The sequence below is a fragment of the Mixia osmundae genome (genome assembly GCF_000708205.1).
Source record: "Mixia osmundae IAM 14324 unplaced genomic scaffold scaffold_3, whole genome shotgun sequence".
Classification (NCBI taxonomy): domain Eukaryota; kingdom Fungi; phylum Basidiomycota; class Mixiomycetes; order Mixiales; family Mixiaceae; genus Mixia; species Mixia osmundae.
Window position 1 is genome coordinate 1,323,327 of NW_014575561.1, and position 24,711 is coordinate 1,348,037.

General features: G+C 54.5%; 12 protein-coding genes across 12 annotated transcripts; 7 read left to right on the forward strand and 5 right to left on the reverse strand.

The window, feature by feature from the left end:
* Positions 1–39: 39 nt before the first annotated feature.
* On the forward strand, positions 40–3,270 carry L969DRAFT_102533 (uncharacterized protein). Its single transcript, XM_014714179.1, has 2 exons — positions 40–1,009; positions 1,058–3,270. The coding sequence occupies exons 1-2, from the start codon at positions 105–107 to the stop codon at positions 2,976–2,978; spliced, it is 2,826 nt and encodes a 941-aa protein (XP_014569665.1). The 5' UTR covers positions 40–104; the 3' UTR covers positions 2,979–3,270.
* L969DRAFT_618819 (uncharacterized protein) lies at positions 2,985–5,867 on the reverse strand (the record flags this gene model as incomplete). The annotated part of the gene is made up of 15 exons (XM_014714180.1): positions 2,985–3,284; positions 3,332–3,432; positions 3,481–3,560; positions 3,607–3,674; positions 3,723–3,827; positions 3,883–3,946; positions 3,996–4,375; positions 4,421–4,548; positions 4,602–4,714; positions 4,762–4,923; positions 4,979–5,116; positions 5,175–5,346; positions 5,395–5,505; positions 5,563–5,682; positions 5,735–5,867. 15 exons carry the CDS (start codon positions 5,865–5,867, stop codon positions 2,985–2,987), a joined length of 2,175 nt encoding a protein of 724 aa, XP_014569666.1.
* Positions 5,868–6,236: 369 nt separating this feature from the next.
* On the forward strand, positions 6,237–7,273 carry L969DRAFT_16461 (uncharacterized protein; the record flags this gene model as incomplete). Its single annotated transcript, XM_014713588.1, has 3 exons — positions 6,237–6,348; positions 6,401–6,733; positions 6,783–7,273. The coding sequence occupies 3 exons, from the start codon at positions 6,237–6,239 to the stop codon at positions 7,271–7,273; spliced, it is 936 nt and encodes a 311-aa protein (XP_014569074.1).
* Positions 7,274–7,326: 53 nt separating this feature from the next.
* On the reverse strand, positions 7,327–8,126 carry L969DRAFT_93620 (uncharacterized protein; the record flags this gene model as incomplete). Its single annotated transcript, XM_014714181.1, has 6 exons — positions 7,327–7,463; positions 7,514–7,642; positions 7,701–7,755; positions 7,812–7,842; positions 7,893–7,914; positions 7,970–8,126. 6 exons carry the CDS (start codon positions 8,124–8,126, stop codon positions 7,327–7,329), a joined length of 531 nt encoding a protein of 176 aa, XP_014569667.1.
* Positions 7,990–10,887, forward strand: L969DRAFT_86355 (uncharacterized protein). The gene is made up of 11 exons (XM_014714182.1): positions 7,990–8,327; positions 8,391–9,242; positions 9,297–9,550; positions 9,600–9,678; positions 9,729–9,831; positions 9,882–10,077; positions 10,128–10,283; positions 10,334–10,469; positions 10,521–10,575; positions 10,631–10,679; positions 10,728–10,887. Exons 1-11 carry the CDS (start codon positions 8,273–8,275, stop codon positions 10,854–10,856), a joined length of 2,064 nt encoding a protein of 687 aa, XP_014569668.1. The 5' UTR covers positions 7,990–8,272; the 3' UTR covers positions 10,857–10,887.
* L969DRAFT_86359 (uncharacterized protein) lies at positions 10,774–16,074 on the forward strand. The gene is made up of 6 exons (XM_014714183.1): positions 10,774–11,258; positions 11,319–14,231; positions 14,279–14,396; positions 14,446–14,743; positions 14,790–14,927; positions 14,978–16,074. Exons 1-6 carry the CDS (start codon positions 10,967–10,969, stop codon positions 15,980–15,982), a joined length of 4,764 nt encoding a protein of 1,587 aa, XP_014569669.1. The 5' UTR covers positions 10,774–10,966; the 3' UTR covers positions 15,983–16,074.
* A 12-nt stretch (positions 16,075–16,086) lies between these two features.
* On the forward strand, positions 16,087–17,575 carry L969DRAFT_375764 (uncharacterized protein). The gene is made up of 4 exons (XM_014714184.1): positions 16,087–16,206; positions 16,260–16,766; positions 16,823–16,989; positions 17,039–17,575. Exons 1-4 carry the CDS (start codon positions 16,196–16,198, stop codon positions 17,428–17,430), a joined length of 1,077 nt encoding a protein of 358 aa, XP_014569670.1. The 5' UTR covers positions 16,087–16,195; the 3' UTR covers positions 17,431–17,575.
* L969DRAFT_93625 (uncharacterized protein) lies at positions 17,504–18,605 on the reverse strand (the record flags this gene model as incomplete). The annotated part of the gene is made up of 5 exons (XM_014714185.1): positions 17,504–17,575; positions 17,620–17,766; positions 17,818–18,176; positions 18,228–18,389; positions 18,440–18,605. The coding sequence occupies 5 exons, from the start codon at positions 18,603–18,605 to the stop codon at positions 17,504–17,506; spliced, it is 906 nt and encodes a 301-aa protein (XP_014569671.1).
* A 198-nt stretch (positions 18,606–18,803) lies between these two features.
* L969DRAFT_93626 (uncharacterized protein) lies at positions 18,804–19,832 on the forward strand (the record flags this gene model as incomplete). The annotated part of the gene is made up of 1 exon (XM_014714186.1): positions 18,804–19,832. The coding sequence occupies one exon, from the start codon at positions 18,804–18,806 to the stop codon at positions 19,830–19,832; it is 1,029 nt and encodes a 342-aa protein (XP_014569672.1).
* A 200-nt stretch (positions 19,833–20,032) lies between these two features.
* On the reverse strand, positions 20,033–21,490 carry L969DRAFT_16467 (uncharacterized protein; the record flags this gene model as incomplete). The annotated part of the gene is made up of 2 exons (XM_014713589.1): positions 20,033–20,334; positions 20,383–21,490. The coding sequence occupies 2 exons, from the start codon at positions 21,488–21,490 to the stop codon at positions 20,033–20,035; spliced, it is 1,410 nt and encodes a 469-aa protein (XP_014569075.1).
* Positions 21,491–21,998: 508 nt separating this feature from the next.
* On the forward strand, positions 21,999–22,833 carry L969DRAFT_86364 (uncharacterized protein). Its single transcript, XM_014714187.1, has 2 exons — positions 21,999–22,542; positions 22,598–22,833. Exons 1-2 carry the CDS (start codon positions 22,019–22,021, stop codon positions 22,668–22,670), a joined length of 597 nt encoding a protein of 198 aa, XP_014569673.1. The 5' UTR covers positions 21,999–22,018; the 3' UTR covers positions 22,671–22,833.
* A 303-nt stretch (positions 22,834–23,136) lies between these two features.
* Positions 23,137–23,952, reverse strand: L969DRAFT_86369 (uncharacterized protein). Its single transcript, XM_014714188.1, has 5 exons — positions 23,606–23,952; positions 23,467–23,560; positions 23,308–23,417; positions 23,242–23,261; positions 23,137–23,195 (listed from the first exon to the last, which is right to left on the reverse strand). The coding sequence occupies exons 1-5, from the start codon at positions 23,774–23,776 to the stop codon at positions 23,159–23,161; spliced, it is 432 nt and encodes a 143-aa protein (XP_014569674.1). The 5' UTR covers positions 23,777–23,952; the 3' UTR covers positions 23,137–23,158.
* Between the last annotated feature and the right edge of the window lie 759 nt (positions 23,953–24,711).

The window sequence follows — 24,711 nt, forward strand, 5'->3', positions numbered from 1 at the left end:
GACGTATGAATACTGACGCGACGCTCGCGCGCACTCGCCGCCGCCGCCGGCCGCCCTCCAGCTCCAGCCCCAGCCCCCAGCCTGAGCTCGCGACCGAGCCCACCATGGCCAGCTCGAGCAGCCTCTCGGTGTCAGCAGATCCCGGCACACAGAGGGCAGACGCAATTCGGAGTCTTGCCCGAGCGACCTCGCAGCGCTCTTTGGCGGGCCGCACACGAAATAACTTCCCCCAAGAGCCAGGCATCATGTCAACGCCGTCGTCTAGCCCTATCACTGGCGATCACGGCCAGAATGAACGGGCCGACCATAGGAGAGGCGTATCAGAAGAACGTAGCGTCGCTCGTATGCATCTGATGCGGACGCTACCTATTCGCTCGACCGACGCAGTTCCGAACCCGCAGGTCGACACCGTTCAGGCGCGGACGAGACGGTCACGAAGCGGCAGCATGCCACTCGATCCCCGACCAAACACTGCAAGTGAGATCAACGAATGCGGGCGAGACCTTGAGACGTTGGCAGACCGACCCTCGTCTGTCGAGCCCACACAGGGACTGCGGCCCTTCTTCACTCGCTCTACTGAATCCATGCGGTCATATCGCACAGCGAAAGGCTCCGACGGTACACTGTCACGGCGATGCTCTCTTGATGAGCGTAACGAGAGAGGGCTGCTGCCCTTGCTCACTGCGGCGAAAGCCTCGTCGCACCTTGTATCTCCCACCGAACTCATAGGCAGGCAACCGTCACCTCTCGGCTCGCATGGCTACATAGATCCACGCGAGTCGTTCGTATCATCGATCGTATCGACGGCTGATGGAGGACGGTCCGATCGCGATCGCGAAAGTGCCATTGCTAAGCTGGATGCCGAAGATTCGTTCGAATATGAACACCTCATGCTAGCAGGTCGGGCAAGCCACCTCGCCCAAACGTCACCGCCTGACAGTCATGCCATTCACAACGACGAGGCCCATTCGAATGACGGCGCTGATGAAGATCGGCACGCCAGCAAAGAGTATGAGACCTGCCATGCCATGATGAGCACTGACAGATGCGACGGCAGGCAAGCATCCATCGCGAGTACCGCTCCTGTTCGACAGCAGACACAGAGTCAGCCCAGCAACCAGGCGCGCGAAGCAGTTCTCAATAGATTGAAGCTGCTTACCCATCGTGCCCTGCCCGACCGCGAAAAAATCGGTCGTATCGACCTGAGCAAGCCCAAGCGAACTCTTCAACTGCACTCGGGCGCGCTACAGGTGGTCAATGCCAATGTCGTCAAAGATCGCTACTTGCTTTTATTCGACGACTTGCTCGTCATCGCAAAGCCTGACATTCGACGACATGCTGATTCTGGCATGCCACTCTTCCCAACCTTGGATACCGTCTTTGCAGTCAAAAGCATTGTAGAGGTTGACCGTATTCGCATAACAGCGCAGCGGGAGGACGACGTCTCAGAGGACCTGCAACCGGGCAAGCGTCAGCATCCAATGATTCTATCCTTTATCGAACGTTTCGCCGAGGATCCAGCACTTGCAGTCAAAACGCTTGTCCAGAAAGGCGGCCTTGCGAGTGATGCACCTACTATCGCGAATCTGCTCTTCCGGACGCCAGAGCTGAGCAGGACTCAGCTTGGAACATACCTGTCGCATCGCGAATCTCGCCAAATCTTGAGAAGCTACGTGGATCGCTTCCACTTTGCTGGAATCCAGCTCGACGACGCGCTCAGGCTCATTATGAGCACGCTCAGATTGCCCAATGATGTCAATGCCGCGGAACAGCTACTACACGTCTTCGCCGCCAGATGGGCCGCTGCCAATCCTTCTCTGGGCGATTCAAAGCTTGTCGGGCGATTCGTCATCGCTATCATGGAGCTCAACGACGCACTTCATTCTGGCAAGTACGATTTCGAGGGTACGGGCTGCCTCTTCAGTTTTCCCAATGAAGCCATCACGCGCGACGACTTCGTCGCGGCCTTTCGAGGAACAGACGCACAGTTTCGCGCCTCGAATGACATGTTGGATAGAGTCTACTCATCAATCAAGGCCGAGCGCATGATCAGCGCGTCGGATAATTCAGCGTATGCCAATGCGCCTGATCTGCCTGCAATACTGACGCCGGCACGGCTGCCATCACGTCTACACTATCAACAAGCTTCCCAGGTCTTCCAGATCTCCATACCTGACCCCGATCCAGAGTTCTCGATCAAGCTCCTTGCTCAGGACCTGACGTTTGAACCAGCTGTGCTCACGTTTGCGACGTCGTCGACCGCTTCTTTCAGGGTGACAGGTACTACGGTCGGACGCGCCACAATGCTGTTATTGAAGTCGGGCAATAACGCACCATTTTATCACGGGCTGCCTGTCAGCAAAACATTCGTCGTCGAACGCGCCTTCATGCGGCACATCTTTCAAGTCGCCTTTATTAACCATCTGGGGATCAAGCGAAAGTATATGTTCTCGATGGGAACAGCAGAAGCCCGCTCACAATGGCTTGACGGCCTCAGTCGCTGTGCGTCGAGCCCATCGATGATATATACAGACGCAGCCTTGAGCCTTGCCGCCCATCGTGTTGCCCTGCAGGTGCTGCGTGACAGCCTTATCATGCCGGATCCAATTCAAAGTTTACGAGGGTCTTCACGAGCAATGACGATAGGCATGTCGCACCAGACTTCATCCTCGCCAACCATGGACAATCGATTCGATATGTCTCGCAAGCCCAGCCAGCCGCTTTCAAAATTGACACGATCACCGTCTTTCTCGTTACTGTACTCGTACGGAGCGGGTGCGGTCGAGCAGCTAGGTTCAATGAACTTTGCCAGCACAAATATACCCCCGCCAGACACTGCTGCATCTGACAACGTGTCGCCGGCCTTTGCAAGGCAACATACGGGGCATGAGCTCGTGCAGATCTTGCAGCAAAACTCGCTACTGCCGGTCGTGCTCGGCTTCATGCGCAAGATGCTTCCTGAGACCGACGACAAATAGATGGGTTCAGACTGAACACGTCCCAACGAGAACCGGTTGCGCGGCACTGGTCAGTCTAATTTGGCAGGCACTTGATCTATGACCATCCTTGCGCACACGAAGTGAGCAATGAATGGCCATTCTTTGATCAGGTTGTGCGTCGATGCTTGCCCGTTGGTCAAGATGACTGCCAACCATATCAGACAGTACCTTTGCCAAGTCACATTGCCAACCTTCTGCATAAGTTGTCTTGAGCATTGCTTGCCTCCTGAGCGTCTTAGCATCTGTCTTAGCATCTGTTGACTCGCTCGCGATGTGAAGAACGCTCTGCATGACGTGAGACGATTTTCTGGGGATTCGTTGCCTGCGCGCACCTTCTTGCTCCAACCTGCGGTCGCCCGCAAGGGTCTCAGAGGCTGCAGTGGGCTAGGCGTCAGAACGCATGCCGCGGAAATTTGCTCCAGGTCCGCCAGATCTGTGAAGAAAGTTCAGCTGTGCTCAAGACCAGTCAATGGTTGCGCACCAACGTCAGCCATGACATCTGAGAATGCCTGGCAACCGCGGCCATCGGCAATGATGACAACCCGATCGATTTCGCTCATACTGCGCATATGTTAATTGAGCCTTCTCAAAAGAATAGGCCAGTCACCTGATGTCGCTGTTACGGAACAAGCTGTGCCATACATGCGCTATCAGCGCTGTTCTCAATCGTTTGCCCTACGATGCTTTTCAGCACTGACATCGCTTCGAAGCTGGCAATTATACCTCTTTGCTATGTGAATGAAGTGGCGCCGGCAAAGTAACGTTTACGTCAACGACGGCCCACTGCTGATCGTTGGACAGGCGGTATATCAACTCGCTTTTATCATACTGCATTCGAGCGACGGTAAGCACAAAGGCGATGCGCAGCCAGCGATATACTGACGATGAAAGATTCGGAGGATGCTGGCTCGCCTGTGGCAGCATTGAGCTTGATTGACAGAACAGACCTGCAGCAATACATATCAGACAAGTCAGCATACATGGCTAGCAATCTACCCTTCGTGTATCCACAGGATAGCTTTGGTCGCTGTGCGGATGCTCGATGACACAAACACTTGTCGATCGAAATGTGAAGAGAGCGTGGGTTCACCGAGTGCGACAGAGATCATCTGCGAATGTTTACGCTTCACGATCGCTTCGAAAGGCAAGAGAGCCCGGTTGAGCTCTGTAGCAAGTGGCAGGATGTCATCGGACAGTGGCTCGTAGCGAGGACGCATGGTCTTCCAAAAGCGAGATTGGATTGCAACAACGTCGTGGATAGTCTTGACAGCGCTAGCGCACGGTGCCAGAGACGGTAATGCAGGTGGCGCATCGCCCAGCATGACACGTATACATGCTAGAGCGGATTGGGAGATTGCCTCAATATTGTAGCCACCCTGACAAATCGTCAGTATTGCATCGGGCTTAGACGTGAAGCTTACTTCGAGCGCAGCGACAAGCCGGCCGCCTGCCAGCGAAGCAAGTCTATGCGTCATGTGGGCGTAACCTGCGGGCGAGACAAGGCATCCGCCGAGTTCGTCGCCCTTTGCTGCGTCAAAACCCGCCGAGACTAACAGTTGGCGTTAGCGTTAGCGTCAAGGGAAGTGCAGCGGCCGCGCGCACTTAATACGAAATCTGGAGCAAATTCGCGTGCTAGCGGCATGACTATTGTATCGAAGGCGTAGAGATAGTCTGCATCCCCCATCGCCGCTTGATCCCAAGGTATATTGACATTCCTTGTATGAGCGTTAGTGCTGATTTACAAAGTAACTATATGCCGTACTTGCCGCGCCCGGCACCCTCGCCAACAAATGTCATGTCAGCTTCGGGCCGGCCGGGATAAAAACGCTCGCCGCCGCGAATGTCAAACCGATGAATGGAAACGAAGAGCACATTAGGATCGTCATAGAAAGCCGTTTGAGTGCCGTTCCCGTGATGGATGTCCCTGAAGGTGTGACCTGAGCAGTGGCGCGTTTCAGTCGCAGAGCAGGCTAGCGTACCAGTCTAAGATAAGAATGCGTTGTATCGGAGCAGGGCCCTCGCGATAATGGCAGAGGAGATACTTTGCGGTAACGGCGACGTTGTTGAAAAAGCAGAATCCGCTTGATTGATCTGGGTCAGCGTGATGACCAGGCGGGCTTGCGAAGCGAGGTGTCAGCGGGCAAGTGAAGCAGTGTTTGAGACGAGGAGGCGCACCGAACAATAGCAAACGCGTTGCTGACACGCTTCTCTGCCACAGCGATGGCTGAAACGAGGACACCGCCAAGCGATAGCTTTGCACATGTTGCGGTGTGGTGATTCACGTATAGCGAATGGTATCGAAGATGCTGCCTGAACTCTCTATCGTCCAGAACCGCTTGATCGAGCGCTGTCAGACATTCATTGAGCTGCGAATCACTAAATGCGATATACGCACTCGAAGTTATTTCAAGTTCGTCCCACAGTTGGGCCGAATGGATCAGACATGCTTCTTCGCGAGAGGCAGACCGTATTTGGAGACGGAGCATGCACTTGAGCAAATCTGCCTCTGAAAGTCACGTGCCAAGTCAGCTAGTCCGCTCCCACTCGGTCGCCATAAGCCTACCGAGGATAGTGTGCATAATGCGAGAGATCCGGCTAGGTTGTTCAGGATGCTGATCTTCGGGCAGCATTGGATCGCCGTACTCATCTCTGTGGAGCATCATGTGCTTATCGTAGACGTAACCTCGAGGTAGTCTTGCATGAGCTGCTGTTTGCCATTCGCATAAGTGGCTCACCCGTTCTGGGTTGGACGCAAAGTGTCTGCTCATTCCGCTGATGTATAACGAGAGCCGGAGCGAGTAAAGCCTCCGTAGCGATGCGGCCACCGACGATTCCCTTCTGGGGCGTGACTCCATTCGTGGGGATCATGGTGGGAGCAGTTCAGATCAACGAATGTATTCGTCATGCACGATTGGGCCCTCGCAATGCAGGAAAGGAGCTCTTGAGATGTCGTTGGCTAAAGTGCGGGCCGCAGCAGCAGAGATAAATCAGATAGGTGTGGCCAACCTCATTGAGCAGTACAGTTCCAGGCCTTCATGATCAGCGCCTGCTCGAGTTAGGTTAACGGACATTTACTGTCGCCGAGTCGCGACCAGTGGTGCAAATCCGAGAAAGGGTCTCAAGATCTCCAGCATGTCATCGTCTCTGGGCACGCAAACATGCTTGCAGCTGACGAGGTCCGCAAGGAGCCTCGCGAGGGCCTCGCGAGCCAGCAAACGGTGGGCTTCGAGCTCGGCGATGCCAAGTACGTCGAGATCGGCCTTTGTCATCGCCGGAGGAGCCGTAGTGGGCGTCATTGGCGGTAGCGCTCTGCTCGGTAGCAGCGGATCGGACAAACGCAAGGCCTTACGTGCGTAGTGAATCGTCAGAATGTCACAACCTGATGAGCCCAGTCTGAGTAGTCGCATCGAAGAATAAGGCAGCTACAAACGAGACGCCCAATGTTGTGCACGACAAGGCGAAAGAGGTAGCTCAGCAGACGGCTGCTGGCGATCCCTCCCAACCGGAAGAAGGCGAACAGGACTCGTCAGCGGCGTTCAACCCCGAGACGGGCGAAATCAACTGGGATTGCCCCTGCCTTGGTGGCATGGCTCATGGCCCTTGCGGTGCCGAATTTAAGGAAGCATTCTCTTGCTTTGTATTCAGTGACGAGACGCCCAAGGGCGCAGGCTGCATTGACAAATTCAAGGGCATGCAAGACTGTTTCCGAGCTCATCCCGATCATTATGGCGCAGGTCAGTCGGCGGAACCATGAGCCGGAGGAATTCTGACATACTCTACCAGATATGATCGGCGAGGAAGACGGGGATGAAGACTCGTCAGAAGGCTCGTCCGAGCCTGGCATGATCGACAAGGCCCACGACACATACGAATCTCTGACGGAGGCCGCAGAGGGCGCGCTTGGCCGCGTGTCTTCAGTCTTCAGTAGTGGGGACACGACTGCAGGCCGAGATGATGAGCACAAATCGCAGCACAAGCAACAAGGGTCTTCGCCGTCTCTCAATGCGACGACAGGAGACGTGCACGCTGGCGGCTCGCAGATGCATTCCACTACCGCTAGTAGAAGTGGCAAAGATGCGCTCCATCCCGAAAAGACGCCGAACACGACGGGCGGTAGGAAGGATCCCACGGGGCGCAACGCGGCCAAAGGAAATCAGCCCAGCGGGTCTAGTTCCTCCGCGCAAGACAAATTCAAAGCGAGCGTTGAGAGCACAAGAAGTGGGCAAGATAAAGATCAAGCAGGCAGTGCAGCTAGCCGTCACAAAACTGCCTGAAGTCCTTCAGAAGATAGCAAGGATAGAGACGCTCAAATGCATATCTCAGTGGATTATAAGCCTATACGTCTTGCGCCCGCCAACACAAGCTTGCCCGTCGTAGCTGAGGCCCAACCCATGGCTTTTTTGTACAGGTCAAGCGCTTCCGTGACCCCGATGATGTAGACACCAGATCGCATGAAGTCAGTAGCTTCGAGAGAAAGTCAGTCAGCTCGCGCAGTCCCGAATGTGCTGACCCACCGAGATTGTCCTCCTGACGTCTCACTCGGTACAGGCCGTCCTTGCCCTTGACGAGATCAATACGGATTAGAAAGCGAGGAGCAGTCTTGATGAACGGCAGGAACGTCAAGTAGAGGTGCTCACTGGCCTCTAGTGGAAGGGTATGGTGAGCCTGGTTCAGCCGAGCCTTGAGCATTGCAGTACTCGCCTAGCCAGCCTTTCGTCATATCCTCGTTGAAACAGGCATCACCATGAAACTCCATCTGCACATTGCGCCATTCAGTGCAGAACAGCCTTTTCAGAGGATATGTCATCGCACCTTGTTGCCATACGTAAGGACCTTGAGCATCCTGCGCGCGCGTCTTCAGCAGTCTAGAAGCGATCATCGCATCGAACGAACGTGTAGATGCCCTTTAGACCTTCTGAAGTGACAATGCGGACATGAGTGACAGACGCATCAACACCTCTCCAGCGCACCTCTCGAGCTCGGTGTGTGGGGCTGATTGAGCATAGGATGATCAATGTAGGCGTCTTCAGTGTAGTACCTGTCGATGTTCTGTGCGATGACGACAGGTGAGGCGGGCTCGACCAGCGATCTGACAACGTCGTAGATGTCGTTCCTCGGATTCTCCATGATTGATAGCGAGACTTGGGTGCGATCCAAGGACCGCCTAGGCCCGCCGCCGACGCCGACGACGCGATCAATCGATTGCCCGGTCCGGCTCCTGCTCTTGCCTGAGCATTCTGTCTGTGCAGCAGTCCGTCGCTCGCCGAAGCGACATGTCAACCTCTTCCGGACTGCCCGCGGGCTTCAGTACCGGCCGCTTTGCTGGATGTGGGTGGTCACGTCCGTTGACAGCATGGGGGCGCAGCTGAACGAAGGCTGCCGTTCGAACAGTGCAAGTACAGGACAGTGGTGACGACGACGACGGCGAGGCGATCGAAGAGCAGACGCAGAGACAGTCTACGGGCACGGCGAGCGGTGCAGCTACTGCAGCCGTCACGCCCAGCAAAAAAGCCAGAGCCAGAGCACGCAAGGCAGCAGACAAGGCAGCTTCGCTCAATACTACCCCTGCTGCCACATCGAGGCAGTCGAAAGCGAATGGCCCACAAATAGCTGCCGAAGCGAGGTCTAATGGCCTTGCTGGAGCCGGCCCACAAACGCCAGCCTTGCCAGGGCAGAAAGACTCTGCCCCCGTAGGCAGAGCAGCAACTGATGGGGCGCACGAACGAGCTCAGCTTGCGGTGCAACATCAACAGATCGCTTCTCCTCATCTGAACGGTCTCAAGCTTTCCGCGGCTGGCTTGAACGCTCACTCCCGGACGGATTCGACAACCAGCACGGTAAGGCCCAGCCTGCCGGATCGGACAGAGACGCTTGATTCGCTCTACTCCGGCGCCTCAACACCCTGGGGCATGTCCAGCTCTTCCGTCGTATCCACGAGTGACGACGAGGCTGACGAGCCAGCAACGGCGCGACCTGCTCGAGACGGTCGGCATGCCCCCGCATCGCTCGAGACACGTCAGCTCGAGGCTGCCACACAAGCGTCGGACCGTCAAGTGACGCCTACGATGGATAAGCGGGCCGCAGAGCCGACCGCGAAAATACAGCCGCTGTCTCCAAAGTCTTCAAAGGGGGCCAAGCTTGACACGCCTGGCCAGCATGGCACTGATCACGACCCTGCCAAGAAATGGCAAAGTGTGATGACGCGCATCGTCTGGAGCCTCATCATGGTCACCATCTTTATCAGTAAGTCTCTTTGCTGCGCCGACAAGAATAAATGACGCCAATCAATTCTCGCAGCGATACTGTTGCTCGGGCACGTTTACGTGATCCTGCTGACCTTTGTTTCGTCGGCTCTCGTCTTTCGAGAGCTGACCGATCTTTTCGATGGCGCATCGTCCTCACACCACCACGAGGGCGAAGGAAGGGAGCGCTCAGCTGCTCATCAGCGACGGAAAGCAGAGCGAGAGCGTTGGTCGCGGATCACCGCTTGGTATTTTTTCATATCGACCAACTACTTCCTATATGGCGAAACGATCATCTACTACTTCAAGGTCGGCCGCGGTGCAGGTGTGTAATATGAGAGGCTAACATTGTAAGCAGCACATTGTCCTCATCGATACTTACTTCATACCGTTTGCTCGCCACCATCGATTCATAAGCTTCATGCTTTACGTCATCGGTCAGTCCGCTAATTCTGAATGGCGATTGCTGCTGAGCGATTATCTCCAGGCTTTGTCGGCTTCGTCGGTGCACTGAAGCGCAACCAGCTGCGTCGCCAATTTGGACTCTTTTGCTGGATCCACATGAGCCTCTTGGTCGTCGTCGTCTCGTCGTAAGCCTTCGACAAGAGCGAAGCCGAGGAAGCTGACATTTCTTGATCAGTCACTTCATTGTCAACAATATACTCGAAGGCCTGATCTGGTTCTGGATACCGGCCTCGCTCGTCATCATGAACGATGTCGCTGCTTACTTCTTCGGGATGACGATGGGTAGGACTCAGCTCATCAAGCTCAGCCCGAAGAAGACAGTAGAGGGCTTTGTCGGTGCCTTTTTCGCGACAGTCGTCTTCTCCTACTTTGTATGCAATCCTTGTCCCATCAAGACCGAATGGGCTGACGCAACCATCAGTGGGGCACGCTGTTCATGCGGTTCACATATCTCACATGTCCCGCTACCGATCTTGGCACAAGCGCGTTCAGTACGATAACCTGTTCGACGAATCCTGTCTTCACTTGGCGCGAATGGCCACTGCCACAAGGGGTCGCAGCAGGCCTTAGCACACTTGTCGGTTGACGCAGTGTTCAATGGTCTAGTCGAGATTGACATGGGAGCAGTTCCGGAGATCGATCACCGTTTTGCCTTGGTCACCCTTCCAGCTCCATTGCCTCGTCATGGCCGTCTTTGCCTCGCTGGTTGCGCCTTTTGGCGGTTTCTTCGCTTCGGGGTTCAAACGAGCCTTCAACATCAAAGGTGAGCCCCGAACTGACCGACCATACGTTCCACACTCATGGGGCGATATAGACTTTGGCGACTCGATACCCGGTCATGGTGGCATCACTGATCGCATGGACTGCCAGTGAGGCTCAGTGACTCTGAATGCAGTGTCAGCGCTGACAACTGAGAACGCGCAGGTTCTTGATGGGTCTGTTCTCGTACGTCTACTACAGCAGCCTGATCAGAGTGAGTGCAGACGACAAGCGGCAGCTTGCGTTCTGACGCGGGTGACAGGAACATCACATCAATGCTGGCACCCTGCTTCAATCTGCACTGACCGCGCTGACTACTGAAGAGCAAGTCGAGCTCCTGCGGGGCTTGCACAGCTATCTGAGCGCAAAGGGCGTCGGTATGGCGTTGTAGAATCCTATAGATGCAACAAGGTCGCGATCGATATCGCGCCGCTGCGCCGCCCTCCCTTGGCCTACATGAAGGCAGACCGAGCATGTGACATGCCATGATGTCGTGAAGCAATGCAGCCACAAGATGTCCAACAGGGCGCCATCATCATCCCGGCACCGCCGTCTCAGCATGACATTATCGAGCCTCCTGCCGGCTCGTATCGCTCGAAGAGCTTGATCAGCGAAGGTGCACCGACCGACTTTCGCGGATTCTTTACGCCTGCCGATGGCTTGACACAACAGCAGATCAATGAAGATCCCGTGGGCTTGCCGACGATCTTCAGTCAGCTCGAGACAGCAGGCGCAGGCCAAGATGAAGAGGACATGCCCGTATACGACGACCCGACCGGCTCACTGTTTTCAGGTCTGCCGTCGTTCTAGCACGTCGACTCGTGTCCAGACTGATGGGGCGCATGTCACGCAGGACCTGTCGCAGAATCGGTGCCCACCGGCATCACTGGCATGCGCATTCGCCCTCGTTCAAAGGGCGAACTCACGAGACTGTCAGGCGAGTACGACGATGGAGCCAGCTGCTCCTTCGGCGCTACGTCACAGCACGTCGCACGATCCATCAAGAGCAGTAAATCTTCTCGTAGTCGAAGCAACAGACGTATGTCAGGCGTCGAGGCCTCGCAGACCCAGCGGCGCTCGTCGACTGGCAGACCTAGGCTTGCATCCAGCGCCTCCAATCTGTCAGTACCTGGCGTGCTAGATTCTGAATCCGACCCGGAACTCGAGCATGCTGTCAAACAGTCGTCTTCCTCCTCTTACCGCCGGCAGGCTCGCCCCTCTGCAGCGCGCCGCCAAAGCACGCTGTCTGTGGGCTCAGCGGCATCATCGCGGCGCTCAATCAGCTCTAGGAGATCGGAATACAGTATACGTGGCAAGAGAGCAAGGAAGGAGAGCTCACCCACTCGGTCTGCCGTCGACTCGGAGGATGATGATGCCGCAGATCCATATGGACCATACGGCTCGTCAGTCTCTACATCCTCAACGACGACCACCAATTCAGTCGAATCAACGGACTCTCGCATCACCCGTAGCCGTCGACATCGAGCCGCTCATTTCCCCTTCGGCAGCTATGGCGGCTTTGGTAACGGAGATCCCCTCTTTGGCGAGTCTCGTGTCGATATCGGAGAACTGTCCGAAGACGGAGACGATGAGCCTGCGATCAACGAGGATCTGTCTTCGACCGCCGATAATACTCTCTTTGGTCGCAAGCCCAGATTGCTGGCCAGCCGACAGTCTGTCTATATCGTTGACGAAGACCTGCAGATCCTCTTTGTCGGTTGGGGCCAAAAGACCTATAAACGAATACTATGGTTTTCCGGCTGCATTCTGTCAATTGGCATTCTCTGGCTCATCGGCCGTTGGATTCCACGCTGGTGGCTACAGGGGCGCGGCAAGGAGCGCGACTTTGCCAGAGCGGACTTCATAGTTGTCGAAAGTCAACATGGTGATCGTCACATCGAAATGCTCCAAACGATCAGCTTGCCTGGTCCAACACCTCTCACAGACATCTTTGCACCCGGTTGTGGCGAGCCACCCACAAGCAGGACTGATATTGCCTTGGCATCGCAGACCAAGTCCCAGGCAGATGCGGAAGCGAGTACGCCCTTGAACGGCTCTGTCAAGTCAAACCGACCAATGAGAAGAGCCACCATGCTGACGGAAGTGCGCTATGTTGACTATCGCTATTATCGCTTCTTGCTGCATCCTGTCGACAATAAGTTTCGGATGGCACGAGACTGGAAAGATCCAGAATGGTCAAGTGCGCTCAATCTGCGCAAGGGCGTAACAGCTGCAGCAGTATATCAAAGGACGTCACTCTTTGGAAATAACGCCATTGAGATCAGGGCGCGGACGGTTTGGCAGCTTTTCGTCGACGAAGTCCTGCACCCTTTTTACGTATTTCAGATTATCTCGATTGTGCTATGGTCTTACGACGACTACGTCGCGTACGCCGCCACCATTGCGCTTATCAGCATCATCAGTATCACGACCACTCTGGTCGAAACCAAGCGGAATGTCGAAAGGATGCGCGAAATGTCTCGCTTCTCATGCTCGATCAGAATCTGGCGTGCAGCTCAGTGGACCATTGTCGACTCTACCGAGCTAGTACCTGGCGATCTCATCGACTTAGGAGAACCAGGTTTACAAATCGTGCCTGCGGACCTGATCATGCTCTCTGGCGACGCAATCGTCAACGAGAGCATGCTGACTGGGGAGTCAGTCCCCGTCTCCAAGTCACCTGTCGACGATTCTGCCATCAAGATGCTCCAAACCATTGGAGGCGAGATACCTCCGGCTCTCTCAAAGCATGTTCTCTTCTTCGGTACCGGCGTGATACGCATCAGACGGACGGCAGGACCTGCAGCTTCAGGTCTGGAAGCGGTCGGCATTGTCTTGCGCACGGGTTTTGATACGACTAAGGGCGCTTTGGTGCGATCAATGCTCTTTCCCAAACCGATGGGCTTTAAGTTCTATCGAGATTCGTTCCGTTTCATCGGCGTACTTGCCGGTATCGCTGTTATCGGGTTCATCGCAAGCTCTGTCAATTTCATCAAGCTGGGCATCAAGTGGCACACTATTGTCGTGCGAGCGCTCGATCTCGTGACCATCGTCGTGCCGCCTGCTCTGCCTGCAACAATGTCTATTGGCACTTCATTCGCCATCTCACGACTGCGCAAAGCCGGTATCTTCTGCATCTCGCCTAATCGCGTCAATATCGGCGGTAAGATCAATCTGGCCTGCTTCGACAAGACCGGTACACTCACAGAAGAGGGTCTGGATGTACTCGGCGTGCGCAACGTGCACCGTATCGATCGCGTCTTCAGCGATCTTCACGATGATGTCAACGATGTCCCCATCTTTGGTGCCGAGGATGCAAAGACGCCATTGTTGCATGCGCTGGCCACTTGTCACGGTCTCAAAATTGTGAACGGCGAAGTAATCGGTGATCCTCTCGACTTGCGCATGTTCGAGTTTACTGGCTGGTCGCTCGAAGAAGGCAAGGAAGGTACAGTGCGTCCTGATCCGCAGTTACGCAAGTCCAACGAGAGCAAGCGCGCCAACTCTCGCGTACCAGAAAGGGCCGCTACTCTAGTGCAAACTGTCGTGCGTCCACCTGGCACGCAAGGCTTCCAGATCGAAGACGCCTTGCGAAGCGGTAGCAAGCATGCTCATTTCCTCGAACTAGGCGTCATCCGTACTTTCGAATTTGTTTCTGCCTTGCGACGGATGAGTGTACTGGTCAAAAAGCTCCGATCGTCCTCTGTCGAAGTGTACGTTAAAGGCGCGCCGGAAGTGATGACGGATATCTGTCTTGCCGGATCTCGTCAGTGCATAGTGATCCCAGCTCACAAGCCACTGACATGCGCACAGTGCCTGACGATTACCACGATTGTCTCGAGTTTTACACAAAGCACGGCTTCCGCGTCATCGCCGTTGCAGCCAAATCCATTCCCGGCCTGACCTGGATCAAAGCTCAGCGAATGAAGCGGTGGGTGTTCAATGAGGCAGCCTGATTTTGCTCACGTCAAACGTTCCAGCGAAGTCGCAGAGAGCGAATTGCGCTTCCTCGGACTGATCATCTTCGAGAACAAGCTCAAGCCTGGCACAACGCCTGCCATTCATACGCTTGCGAATGCGCACATCGCAGTCAGAATGTGCACGGGTGACAATATTAGAACTGCAGTTAGCGTCGCTCGCGAATGCGGCATGATCGAACGTGAGGCAGCGGTCTACCTGCCCCGATTTCTCGAAGGCCATCAGCTGGATCCCGATGCGCGGCTTGAATGGTTCGATGTCGAGGACGAAAGGCTCTTGCTGAATCCTTACAGCCTAAAGGTATGACCTGCGCGCATTGGCAGGCCGTGCTGAAGTCGCTCGCCAGCCCATCATTCCTGACAACAGCTCTGAAGATCGCTCGATTGCCTCGCTGGGCGAAAGAATGAGCAATTACGCATTGGCAGTCAGCGGTGACGTTTTCCGATGGATGATCGATTATGGCGCCCAGGAGACGCTACAGCGAGTACGTTGAATCTTTTCCATCCAGAGCAATTGTCGCTGAGAATCGCGCAGATGCTTGTTCGAGGAGTTGTCTTTGCTCGCATGTCTCCAGACGAGAAGCACGAACTTGTCGAACGGCTGCAGGATCTTGGCTATACCGTCGGCTTCTGCGGCGATGGCGCGAACGATTGCGGCGCGCTTAAAGCAGCCGACGTTGGCTTGTCGCTATCGGAAGCAGAAGCGTCTGTTGCCGCGCCGTTCACGAGCCGGTCACCCGATATTTCGTGCTTCATCGAAGTCATTCGCGAGGGCAGGGCCGCGCTAGTCACGTCCTTTTCGTGCTTCAAATTCATGGCGAGCTATTCGATCATACAGTTTGCGACCGTCACTGCGCTTTATGCGATTGCTTCATCACTTGGCGACTTCCAATTTCTCTACATCGATCTGTTCATTATCTTGCCGATTGCGGTCACCATGGGCAGGACGGCGCCATATCCTCGTATCCATCCGAAGCGACCTACGGCGAATCTGATCTCGAAGAAGGTACTGACGTCCCTCATCGGACAGATGATCATCACGACCGCCTTTCAATTTGGCGTGTTCTTCTATGTGCGTGCACAGCCATGGTACAGGCCGCCCAAGATCAATCCGGACGTGCTGAAAACAAAAAATGACGAGAACTCGGCACTCTTCTTACTTTCATCGTTCCAATACATCATCGTGGCGGTCATTTTCTGCGTCGGTCCACCCTATCGTCAGCCAATACACACCAATGTGCTCTTGCTCGTGACCATTGTGATTTTGTCTGCCTTTTCGCTATTCGCAATGTTTGTCGAACACGGCAAGATTTACAAGCTTCTGGATCTTGTGCACTTTCCAAGAGAATTTCACCTCGAATTGCTCCTGCTGGTCATCCTCAACGCTCTTTTTAGCTGGGTTTGGGAGCACCTCCTCGCCTCGAGACTGGCGAGCGCGATCGGCACAGCTAAACGACGCTACCGGCGCTGGCGAGGTACGCGAAGGATCGCAAGCGACAAGCTCTACAAAAGCATTGCGCGGGACATGGAAGACGACTAGACTGTTCCTCTGGTCTAGTGTCCTAGACCAGCACTTTTTGTGTTGTACAACCATTAGTCGTCATGCTTCACGCCCTGCATCGAGCACGCGTCCTCGAAGCTGTGAAGCGCAAAAGCTTGAGCTTGAAGCTTTAAAACGCGTCAGCGTCCACGTCAAAGCTCAAGCACTCACAGCTCACAGCAAGTCGTCGCCAACGCAAGCAGCAGCAGCACGATGGCACGGAGGCAGGTCAAAGCACACACTTGTCGAGAGACGAGATTGCTAAGAGGACGCATAGGTATGATTCTCGTACGACAATCTTCAGTCCAGAGGGACGGCTGTATCAGGCAAGCCCAATCGCTTATTCGATCAATGCGGGTCTTAGCAAAGTGTCGATAGGTCGAATATGCTATGGAATCAGTCTCGCATGCAGGATGCATTGTCGGCATCCTTGCACCAGGAAAGGGAAGCAAGCAGGCGGAAGATATGCTCAAGGCAAGACCGTCCTGAGGATCGCCTTGCCTGAGCGAAGCTCACCCCGCAGCGGACAGGCCACAGAGAAGAAGACGGCAGATTCGACCGTCTCCAGTGCTGCAGCGGCTGCAGCTACAGCACCCGTAGCGTCTACTTCAAGCCCTGCAGCACCTACGAAATCGACCGATGAAGATATTGCAATGAAAGATGAGTCGACAGAGGGCAGACCAGTCAGGCGAGGAGTCATCTTGGCGGCAGAGAAGCGGGTGACGAGCAAACTACTCGACAAAGAAGCTGGCGGTGGCAGGGAGAAGATTTTTGGCATCAATTCGTGCGTCTCGTGCCGGCCCTGCCTGGATTCTCCTGTGTGCTCATGTGGAGCCGCAGAAACATCATTGCAGCCGTCGCCGGTATCACCGCAGATGCAAACTCACTTGTCAACTTCTCTCGTAACGCTGCTCAAGGTCATCTCGCCTCATTTGACGAAGACATGCCCGTCGAGCATCTCGTCAAGCGGGTCTGCGATCTCAAGCAAGGCTATACGCAGTACGGAGGTTGGTAACTTCGCTGAGACCATGATCACTGCTGATCTCGCCTGTTCAGGTTTGAGGCCGTTTGGTGTGTCTTTCCTGTTTGCTGGCCACGATCCCCATTACGAGTTTCAGCTGTACGCATCCGACCCGTCAGGCAATTATACCGGTTGGCGAGCGCACTGTATCGGCGCCAATGCTAGTACTGCGCAGAGTCTACTAAGACAGGACTACAAAGGCGACATGAACCTCGACGAAGGCCTCGAACTCGCCGTCAAGGTTCTCAGCAAGACCATGGACAGCACCACACTTGACAGCGAGAAGGTCGAGATAGCGACTGTCCAGCTCGATGAAAATGGCATGCCGACGGTGCATGTATTGCTAGCTACCGAAATCGATGCTCTTCTAAGACAGCACGGTCTCGCCAAGGTAGCAGAATCAACCGACGAGCCAACTGTGGCCTGATCGTACAAGTGCAACACTTTGCAGTATCGATGCCGTTGCTACTCTTCCACTGTCTGCAGTTCCTGAGAGCACATCAGAACGTATAGACAATCTCCGTGACGAGTGCGCGGATATCTCCCGCTCGCCGCGCACTCGTGTCCAGGACCTGGGTACGAATGAGCACGATCTTGATTGCGCTTTGATGCGCACCTCTTGATGAGTCGTGATGGCCTCGATAGGTTCTGCTATCAGAAGCTCCTTGCCCTGATATTCTGCCTCTTCTTCCTCTTCGGCTGATCGGTACGGTGCATCAATGACGGCATTGCAGACAAGGGAGAAAACGATCACGTTGAGACCCTAAACAATGGTCATGGTCAGCACGCTTCGATTGAGACGCGCCGAGCTCACCTCGTGTCTCGCAACAATGACTTCTGGCACCGTCGACATCCCAACAACATCCGCTTGCGCTGCTCGTAGGAACCGACATTCTGCTTTGGTCTCGTATGTCGGCCCGGAAACCCATGCATAGGTGCCCTCGGTGAGTACATCTCGAGGCAGTCCAATCTTGCGAGCTGCGCGAAAGGCTCGCTTGCGTAATTCAAAGTCGTAGGCGTCGCTCATTGATGGAAACCGAGGACCAGCATTTGCGATATTGGGGCCGATCAAAGGGTTCATGGCGGTGAGTGAGGGCAACGAGATGTGATCGCGCAGGACGACGATGGAACCGACGGCCAGGCCAGGGCGAACACCCCCGGCAGCGTTTGTGACTATCCGTCATGGGTCAGCGCATAATCACGAGCAAGTTTGAGCCAACTTGCTGATGACGGTTTGAACGCCGAGCTTGCTCATGACCCGCATCGGAAAAGTGACCGTCGAGAGCGGATAGCCTTCATAAGCGTGAAATCGGCCAAGCTGGCACACGACAGGTATTCGCTTGTCTGACAGCAGGCCAAAGGCAAGCGACGATGCATGGCCATGCACTTTAGGAAAGGTCAGTTTCTGTCGACTAGCCAGCAGCGCCCACATGTACCTGTCGCAGCAGCGAAGCCAATATCGCTATAGGCCAAATCTATCCGGTCCACGAGCGTGTCGGCCAATTCGGAGAGGCCGGAGCCGCATACTATGCCGCAAATCGGCCTGCGTAGTGCGTCTGGCAGCAAGGCCTGGATCTTCTGCACGCTCTCTGCGATGGACATTCCTTGCATGAGCAGTGATCGGACGTAACGCGTCGCGCGATAAATCAATATGACACGGCAAGCACATGCCACGCCCGTTCTGGACGGGAAGCATCGAGCCATCCGCCAGCGAGACTCATCGGTGAATGCATGATCACACTCTCACATGGCTGGCGGCTCTGTTGCGCGGCGACTCTGTCGCTGCTATTGCTCTTCGCGATGACGCTTCGCATGGATGCTCAACGCTATGCCGTCGAGGATCTGGCCGAGTGCGAGCGAACGCTCTTGTACCCGTTCACAGCTGTGTATGGCTTTGCGTCAGAGCTCTACCTCTTTCTGCACGCCGCATGGTACGCAGACTTGACAAATCGGCAGCTTATCTACAACGACACCCATTGGAACTATGGCCGAATGTCCGACTATTTCGACAGACCTCGGCTGAGCTGTCGTGTCAGCCGCGAGCGCTACACATACAAGCCAGACCAGATCATGGTAGCTGAAAACGATTGGGAGCAGCCTCATCTCGTGTTCGAGCGCTGGACTTATCCGGACTTGGACAAGTATCTTCGGAACCGATTCCTACCAAACCGTACTGACCTTGGCGATTGCATCGTTTACGACAGCGATCACCCGATGTCTGTAAACTGTACCGTCCCTCCCCTTCTTGCTCGTCCGCTTTCAGATCTTCGGCGGCTATTCGCCCATCACTGTCCACGAAATCGACACGTGCGCGAGCTCGAGGAGGCTCGCGAGAGGGAGCTGGACACGGACCCCGACAACAATCTTCAGCTAGGCCTCTTCTTTCGGGGCGGTGACAAAGCTGTCGAATGCTCTGAGCCTGTCAGATCGTGCACCAATCTCTCTTGGTCACTTGAGGCGGTCACATCCAGTCTCCAGTATTTTCCGAGAAGCAGTCAGAAGCGTGTCCGGCTCCATCTGATGTCCGCCGAGTCAACGGCGCTAGAGCAAGCCCGTGATCTGAGCCAGCTATTCGAAATCACACAAATGCATCGCGCGCAAATGGACGTGGCGCCCACATTCCATCAAGAAGATTTCAATCTGCTTCCGATCAAAGACAGAGTCGCAGACACTCGGTCGATGTTGGCAAATCTATACCTGTTGGACAGGTGCAATTTGACGGTCCTGTCCATGGCAAGCAATATTGGGCGACTTGCAGCCCTCATCATGAATACCACCACTTTGAGAAGTTCCGATGTTGTATGGTCGCCGTTCACCTGGCCTATTTGACACTATTTGCACCGTGCATGACAACAACAAGAGGCACAATCCAGGCATAACGCAGAACGCGCTGCTCTTCTCTCATGCTGACATACGTGCACTCTGGCTGGCATGTTTACAGCCTGCTCTTGCTGGCTCTCTTGAAGGCTCTACTCCTTTTGCCGAGAGACCGAGTTGTCGAGCGAGAGGAGTCGCATTGTCGACGAGCATCAGGTCTTGACAAACAGCTTCCAATTTTGCTGCTTGTGATGTCGAGCGAGGATGAGCACAAGGCCGGCTGCGAGAAAGGTTGCGCCAGCAAAACCGATGCCAATCGCATACTGTTCCGGGCCTGTCCTTCCCAGCTTTGAGGCTGAATAAGTATTGAGGCCAACTGCAATCGGCTGTGCGAATTGAGCCGGCAGAACGATTGCTAGCCAGAAGATACTGAGAGCAGATCCAAGGTCCTGCAGGCCAATCAGTTCGGCCGTGACAGCTGAACAGCTCGCCCAGATCGTGCCGCCACAGATGCCTGCGTTCGCATCAGTCTGTGCACAGTAGTGCCGAAAGCCTGGCACACCCTGGACTAGTGCGTAAAAAGCGAGAACGCCGAAGCTGCGTGCTGGAAGCCAAATCGCGATACAGCTGATGCCGGCGATGAGCGTGAAGAGTATCGTCATGTTGAACCGTCCGTAGAGATCAAGCGACCAACCGATCAGGGGCCGTCCGACCATTTGACCGGCGGCCAAAATCGATTGTAATGCTGCGCCCTTTGTCTGAGATAGACCTAAACCGGCAGTAGCGTAAGCCGGTAGCGAATAAAGCGCAAGTATATATCCCAGGATGCTGAAGAAGCCCCAGACCCAGACGTAGCAGAAGCTAGGGTGCCAGATCCAAGAGACTTGGAGTGGCTCGAAGCGTGCACCGGTTGCCTTGACGCGTCCCTTGATGAGAATGACACAAGGTACGAGTACGACCAGCGATATCAGCGCATTGATGACAAGCGCCCATTTGATGGATATATTGTCGATGGCTAGCCGCGTAGTATTGCTGAGGACCAGACCGCCGGCTCCACTTCCCGCAGCACTGATACCGAGTGCAAGTGCACGTCGTTTCAGAAAGAATTGAGAAACGATTGGTAGCAATGGTATGAAAATGAGCCCGATTCCGACGCCGAACATCAGGCCTTGCGTTACAAAAAGTTCTCCGATGTTGCGAGAAATGCCAGCGAAAGCTTGACCGAGTACAGTAAGAATGATGCCAAGGACGATGGGCGCTTTGAAGTGAATCCTCTTGGCAAGATAATTCGAGATGGGTGCCATGACAAGTGCCGCAGAAACAGACAGACCACCAATCATGGCATAACGCAGATCAGTTCCTCCTGAGAAGTAGTTATTGGCGATGTAGAACGAGTTGTAGACGCCAAAGGTCGAGTTGAGTCCCCAGGTGACGCTATTGGTCAAGAACACGCAAGCGACGACGACCCATCCATAGCCACCATCTGGAATGACATCGATGGTGCTGCCCTTTTCGTTATCTACATTGGCCTGCTCAGCCAGCGTCGATGCGCTCTCTGAGTCAACAGCCCCTGGATTGTCAGGCTTCTCGCCAAGTAAATGACGCTCATTGCGTCGATCGTCAGCGTCCTGTGGCGTGTCCTTGAGATGAGCATCTGCTCCGACGTCCATCGACACTGAAGTGACGTTGATCGCGGGATATCTGGCCCTTTACTTGGGCTCCAGATCCATTGGCGCGACTCGTTCGCCTATTCAATTTACGCGGAGGACTTTGCGACGTGCTATTTGATTTAGTGCGATTTGATGATCTCATCAGTTTTTGAATTGTAGCGAGGTGTAGGCAGGCTTGGTATGGCGCGAGAGCTGCCAGTCATTCTATCGTCTGACCTCCGAGCGACTTTCCTGTCCATCCTGATCTGATGCGTATCACAGATCGTCAGAGCCCGCGTCTGATCCGAATCGCAGGCGAGCGCAGAGCCGCATCAAGCCGTCGGTCTGAAGCGAGCCGAGCTGAGCTCACACACAACAGCCGACCATCAGCGCTCAAGCCGGCGCCAACGCGTAATTCCGACGAAGTATGCGTTTGTCGTGTCTACGATGTTAGTGTGCGACTGCTGCTTGAAGCGGCTCACGTTTACGAGGACAGATGTCCGCTTCAAGGTGCTTGGCGCCGCCTGTGGTTCTTCTCGACAGCCCAAGATGCAAGATCCACCTGATGCAATGATAACACTTCATGACTATGTGCAGTTCATTACCACCACGGCAGCCTGCGCATGGATGACGAAACGCTCAGATCTGAGATTGCCGTGCACACTAAGGACCCAATATGTCCCAGCTCGGCCGTTCAAAATCGGACCGCGCGACAACAGCAATATCTTTGCAGCAAGGAGGCTGTCGGCTTTGCCAAAAGCTTGCATCGGCAGACGGAGCGCTTTCGGCAAGAACAGCACAAGCGTCGGCTATCTTTGGGGTTCAGGCAGCAGAATAGTCAGAGGTTTCACGACGAACAGCGACCGCCAGTCGTTATACATGACTGTAGCGTACACGATTATATTGATCATCTGGACGAGTTGGCATGAGCGGCATGGTTGCAGACAAGCAGATCCGCACATCAACACAATGGTGCATGCTGTAGCTGTCTCCCTTCCAAGCGAATTTACAATGCTTTCAAGCGAAGTTATTAGCCGAGCTCGACAGACATTCGCAAGCGATCAGTCTCCAGACTACGGCAGCTCTGCGTCAAATTCTATAGCACATTTGTCAAGGATCAATGCTCACCTCGAATAGACTTGACGCTTCGCTCGGCTGCATCATGGTCGCTTGCCGTTTGTACCACATCGAGAGCGATTAGAGAAGCATGACCGCTCATTGTCCCGAATCATGTGACTTGCATCAAAGTGCTCTGATACATGCCTCGTTCATAAGCTCACCCGCTAGAGATTCTTTGCATACAATCGAAATCTCACCCTGCCTTAATGTTACTTGCTCAACAACATCGTGCAAGTTGCTCGCGATCATAAGCTCTATCGAGCATTGATATATCGCCTTTGCGTCGTGATCGTCAGACCAGCGGCTTGCGCTGGATAATTCCCGAGAGCTGACCGGCTCAGTGAAGCGCAACTGATTTTTCGTGACGTGCGTCTCGCTGGACTTTTATATTGCTCTTGCAGAGTGATCATTAACGGTATGTCAACACATGCTGAGTGCTATCACGAAGTTGGCGGCCGTGACACTGGCTGCTCGGTGATCTGCTACCGAATCAAGCGTCGCCTCGATTTGTCTCTTCGTGTAGCATGCCACGTGCCGCTCAGCAAAGATGCACATGCATGGTAGTATGCACTAGTAAGCAGGAATTGCGATGCCGGCGCTTACGACTCTGTAAATGGGTGTCAGCCCAGCAGCCAAGACTTCAATCTGCCTACTTGGCATGCATATCGCCGATCTGCACGAAGCATCAGCCCGGACNAGCCCGAGCACGGGTNACATACCGCAANGGAGTTGATGCCGACATTGCAACTCGGCACCTCGAANAAAGAGAATCGGTCAGAGCCGTATTTGCGGTGCAAAATTACATCCATGACNGCCAGCGCACGAACGACTGCTCCCAATTCTTCATTCTGATCGAGTGAAAGATCAAAGTAGCGTACGAGTGAGCTTGTACGTTGCCCCACCGCGGGCGTCACGATTGGTCTCGTGCCAAGACAANTGTACGTCGGGCGGCAAATTGCCCGCAATCAAGACCTACGCAGCGTTTGAGCAATCTGTGGTCCATCATGCGAGACGCACGTTGTTCGAAAGGTCTACTCTGAAGCTGAGAGCGACATCAAGACAATGATCTGCGGCTATGCGTGTCGGCAACCATGGCCCATAGTTATCCCGGCCAAACAGCCGCGCCGGCGAAGCAGAAGTTGACACAGCTTGGGAGAGCGTAAGCAGTAGCGCGAGACGAGTAATCATCTGGCAGTGTATCTCTGAAGATTTTCAAATGCAGCAGGGGACGAGCTGGCAGGAAGAGATGACCACGCACGGAAAAGCCTGAGACCATGTCTCCAACGCGTCCGTCGCCGTGTCACAGACATCACACTGTGTCACTCTTACGTGCGACGCCGAGATTCTGCTTGAGGGCTGGTNGACTGCTCGCACTGATCTGCCGGAAGCGCTGCATTCATCACCATGGCGACTTATGATCAAGACCAGGCCAGTAAGGCAGCTTTCCATATTGCTCGCACACATGCAATAATGGATAAGATCACTTCTTTCCTGGACACTATCGATCGATGCTACCGTTACAGGCAATTTCTCCTATGTATTGCCGGCAAACAGATAATATTGTGTTCTTCGAGTGTAAGAGATTGCGCATGCAAGCTGTGGAGTAAATAAAAGCTGGTTACTGATGAGATGTCCACGCGGCTGACTCCGAGCCGGCCTGGCTCACCGCGATCTGCAAATAGACGAGTGCGCTCTCAGGACGGTAGCCTATACGAGAAGCACTTTGATCGGAGGATTTTCCTCTAGTGATACGATGCAGCACCGATTACTGACTGCTACGGCGTAGAATCGCAGTAGTATCCCAGACTCGGTGTGATGGAGCCCAAGTCGAGCAGGTGAGTCAGCTGGCCCAAAAGACAAATTCCGGCAATGAGAAATTAATTGGCAATATTGGACTTGCCGATTTCGCCAATCGATCAAATAAATAAATGTGACTTTTGGCGGCGCTATACAACGCGACTATCAGCAATTCAAGATATGCAACCGCCAGAGTGGCCCCGCCTTTCCTGCGCAGCGACATTAGCCATAATGACGCACGCGGATCACTTTGTTTGTATGAATATTCCCGCCGATCGCTTTGTTTGTATGCGCATTGCCTGACGGCTTCCTACTCGTCACTGACA

Excerpts from the sequence above, each read along its gene's own strand:
- L969DRAFT_375764 (XM_014714184.1), top strand. Across the intron at positions 16,767-16,822 it reads AAGATTTTTGGCATCAATTC|AAACATCATTGCAGCCGTCG; the intron begins GTGCGTCTCGTG and ends GTGGAGCCGCAG. Across the intron at positions 16,990-17,038 it reads AGGCTATACGCAGTACGGAG|GTTTGAGGCCGTTTGGTGTG; the intron begins GTTGGTAACTTC and ends TCGCCTGTTCAG.
- L969DRAFT_86359 (XM_014714183.1), top strand. The coding sequence starts at position 10,967 with ATGCAGCCACAAGATGTCCAACAGGGCGCCATCATCATCCCGGCACCG. Across the intron at positions 14,397-14,445 it reads AAAGCTCAGCGAATGAAGCG|CGAAGTCGCAGAGAGCGAAT; the intron begins GTGGGTGTTCAA and ends CAAACGTTCCAG. Across the intron at positions 14,744-14,789 it reads TGAATCCTTACAGCCTAAAG|CCCATCATTCCTGACAACAG; the intron begins GTATGACCTGCG and ends GTCGCTCGCCAG.
- L969DRAFT_86355 (XM_014714182.1), top strand. The coding sequence starts at position 8,273 with ATGTCAACCTCTTCCGGACTGCCCGCGGGCTTCAGTACCGGCCGCTTT. Across the intron at positions 9,832-9,881 it reads TTGGTCGTCGTCGTCTCGTC|TCACTTCATTGTCAACAATA; the intron begins GTAAGCCTTCGA and ends TTTCTTGATCAG. Across the intron at positions 10,576-10,630 it reads ACTGATCGCATGGACTGCCA|GTTCTTGATGGGTCTGTTCT; the intron begins GTGAGGCTCAGT and ends GAGAACGCGCAG.
- L969DRAFT_102533 (XM_014714179.1), top strand. The coding sequence starts at position 105 with ATGGCCAGCTCGAGCAGCCTCTCGGTGTCAGCAGATCCCGGCACACAG. Across the intron at positions 1,010-1,057 it reads GATCGGCACGCCAGCAAAGA|GCAAGCATCCATCGCGAGTA; the intron begins GTATGAGACCTG and ends ATGCGACGGCAG.
- L969DRAFT_86364 (XM_014714187.1), top strand. The coding sequence starts at position 22,019 with ATGCAAGATCCACCTGATGCAATGATAACACTTCATGACTATGTGCAG. Across the intron at positions 22,543-22,597 it reads GCAAGCGATCAGTCTCCAGA|CTCGAATAGACTTGACGCTT; the intron begins CTACGGCAGCTC and ends ATCAATGCTCAC.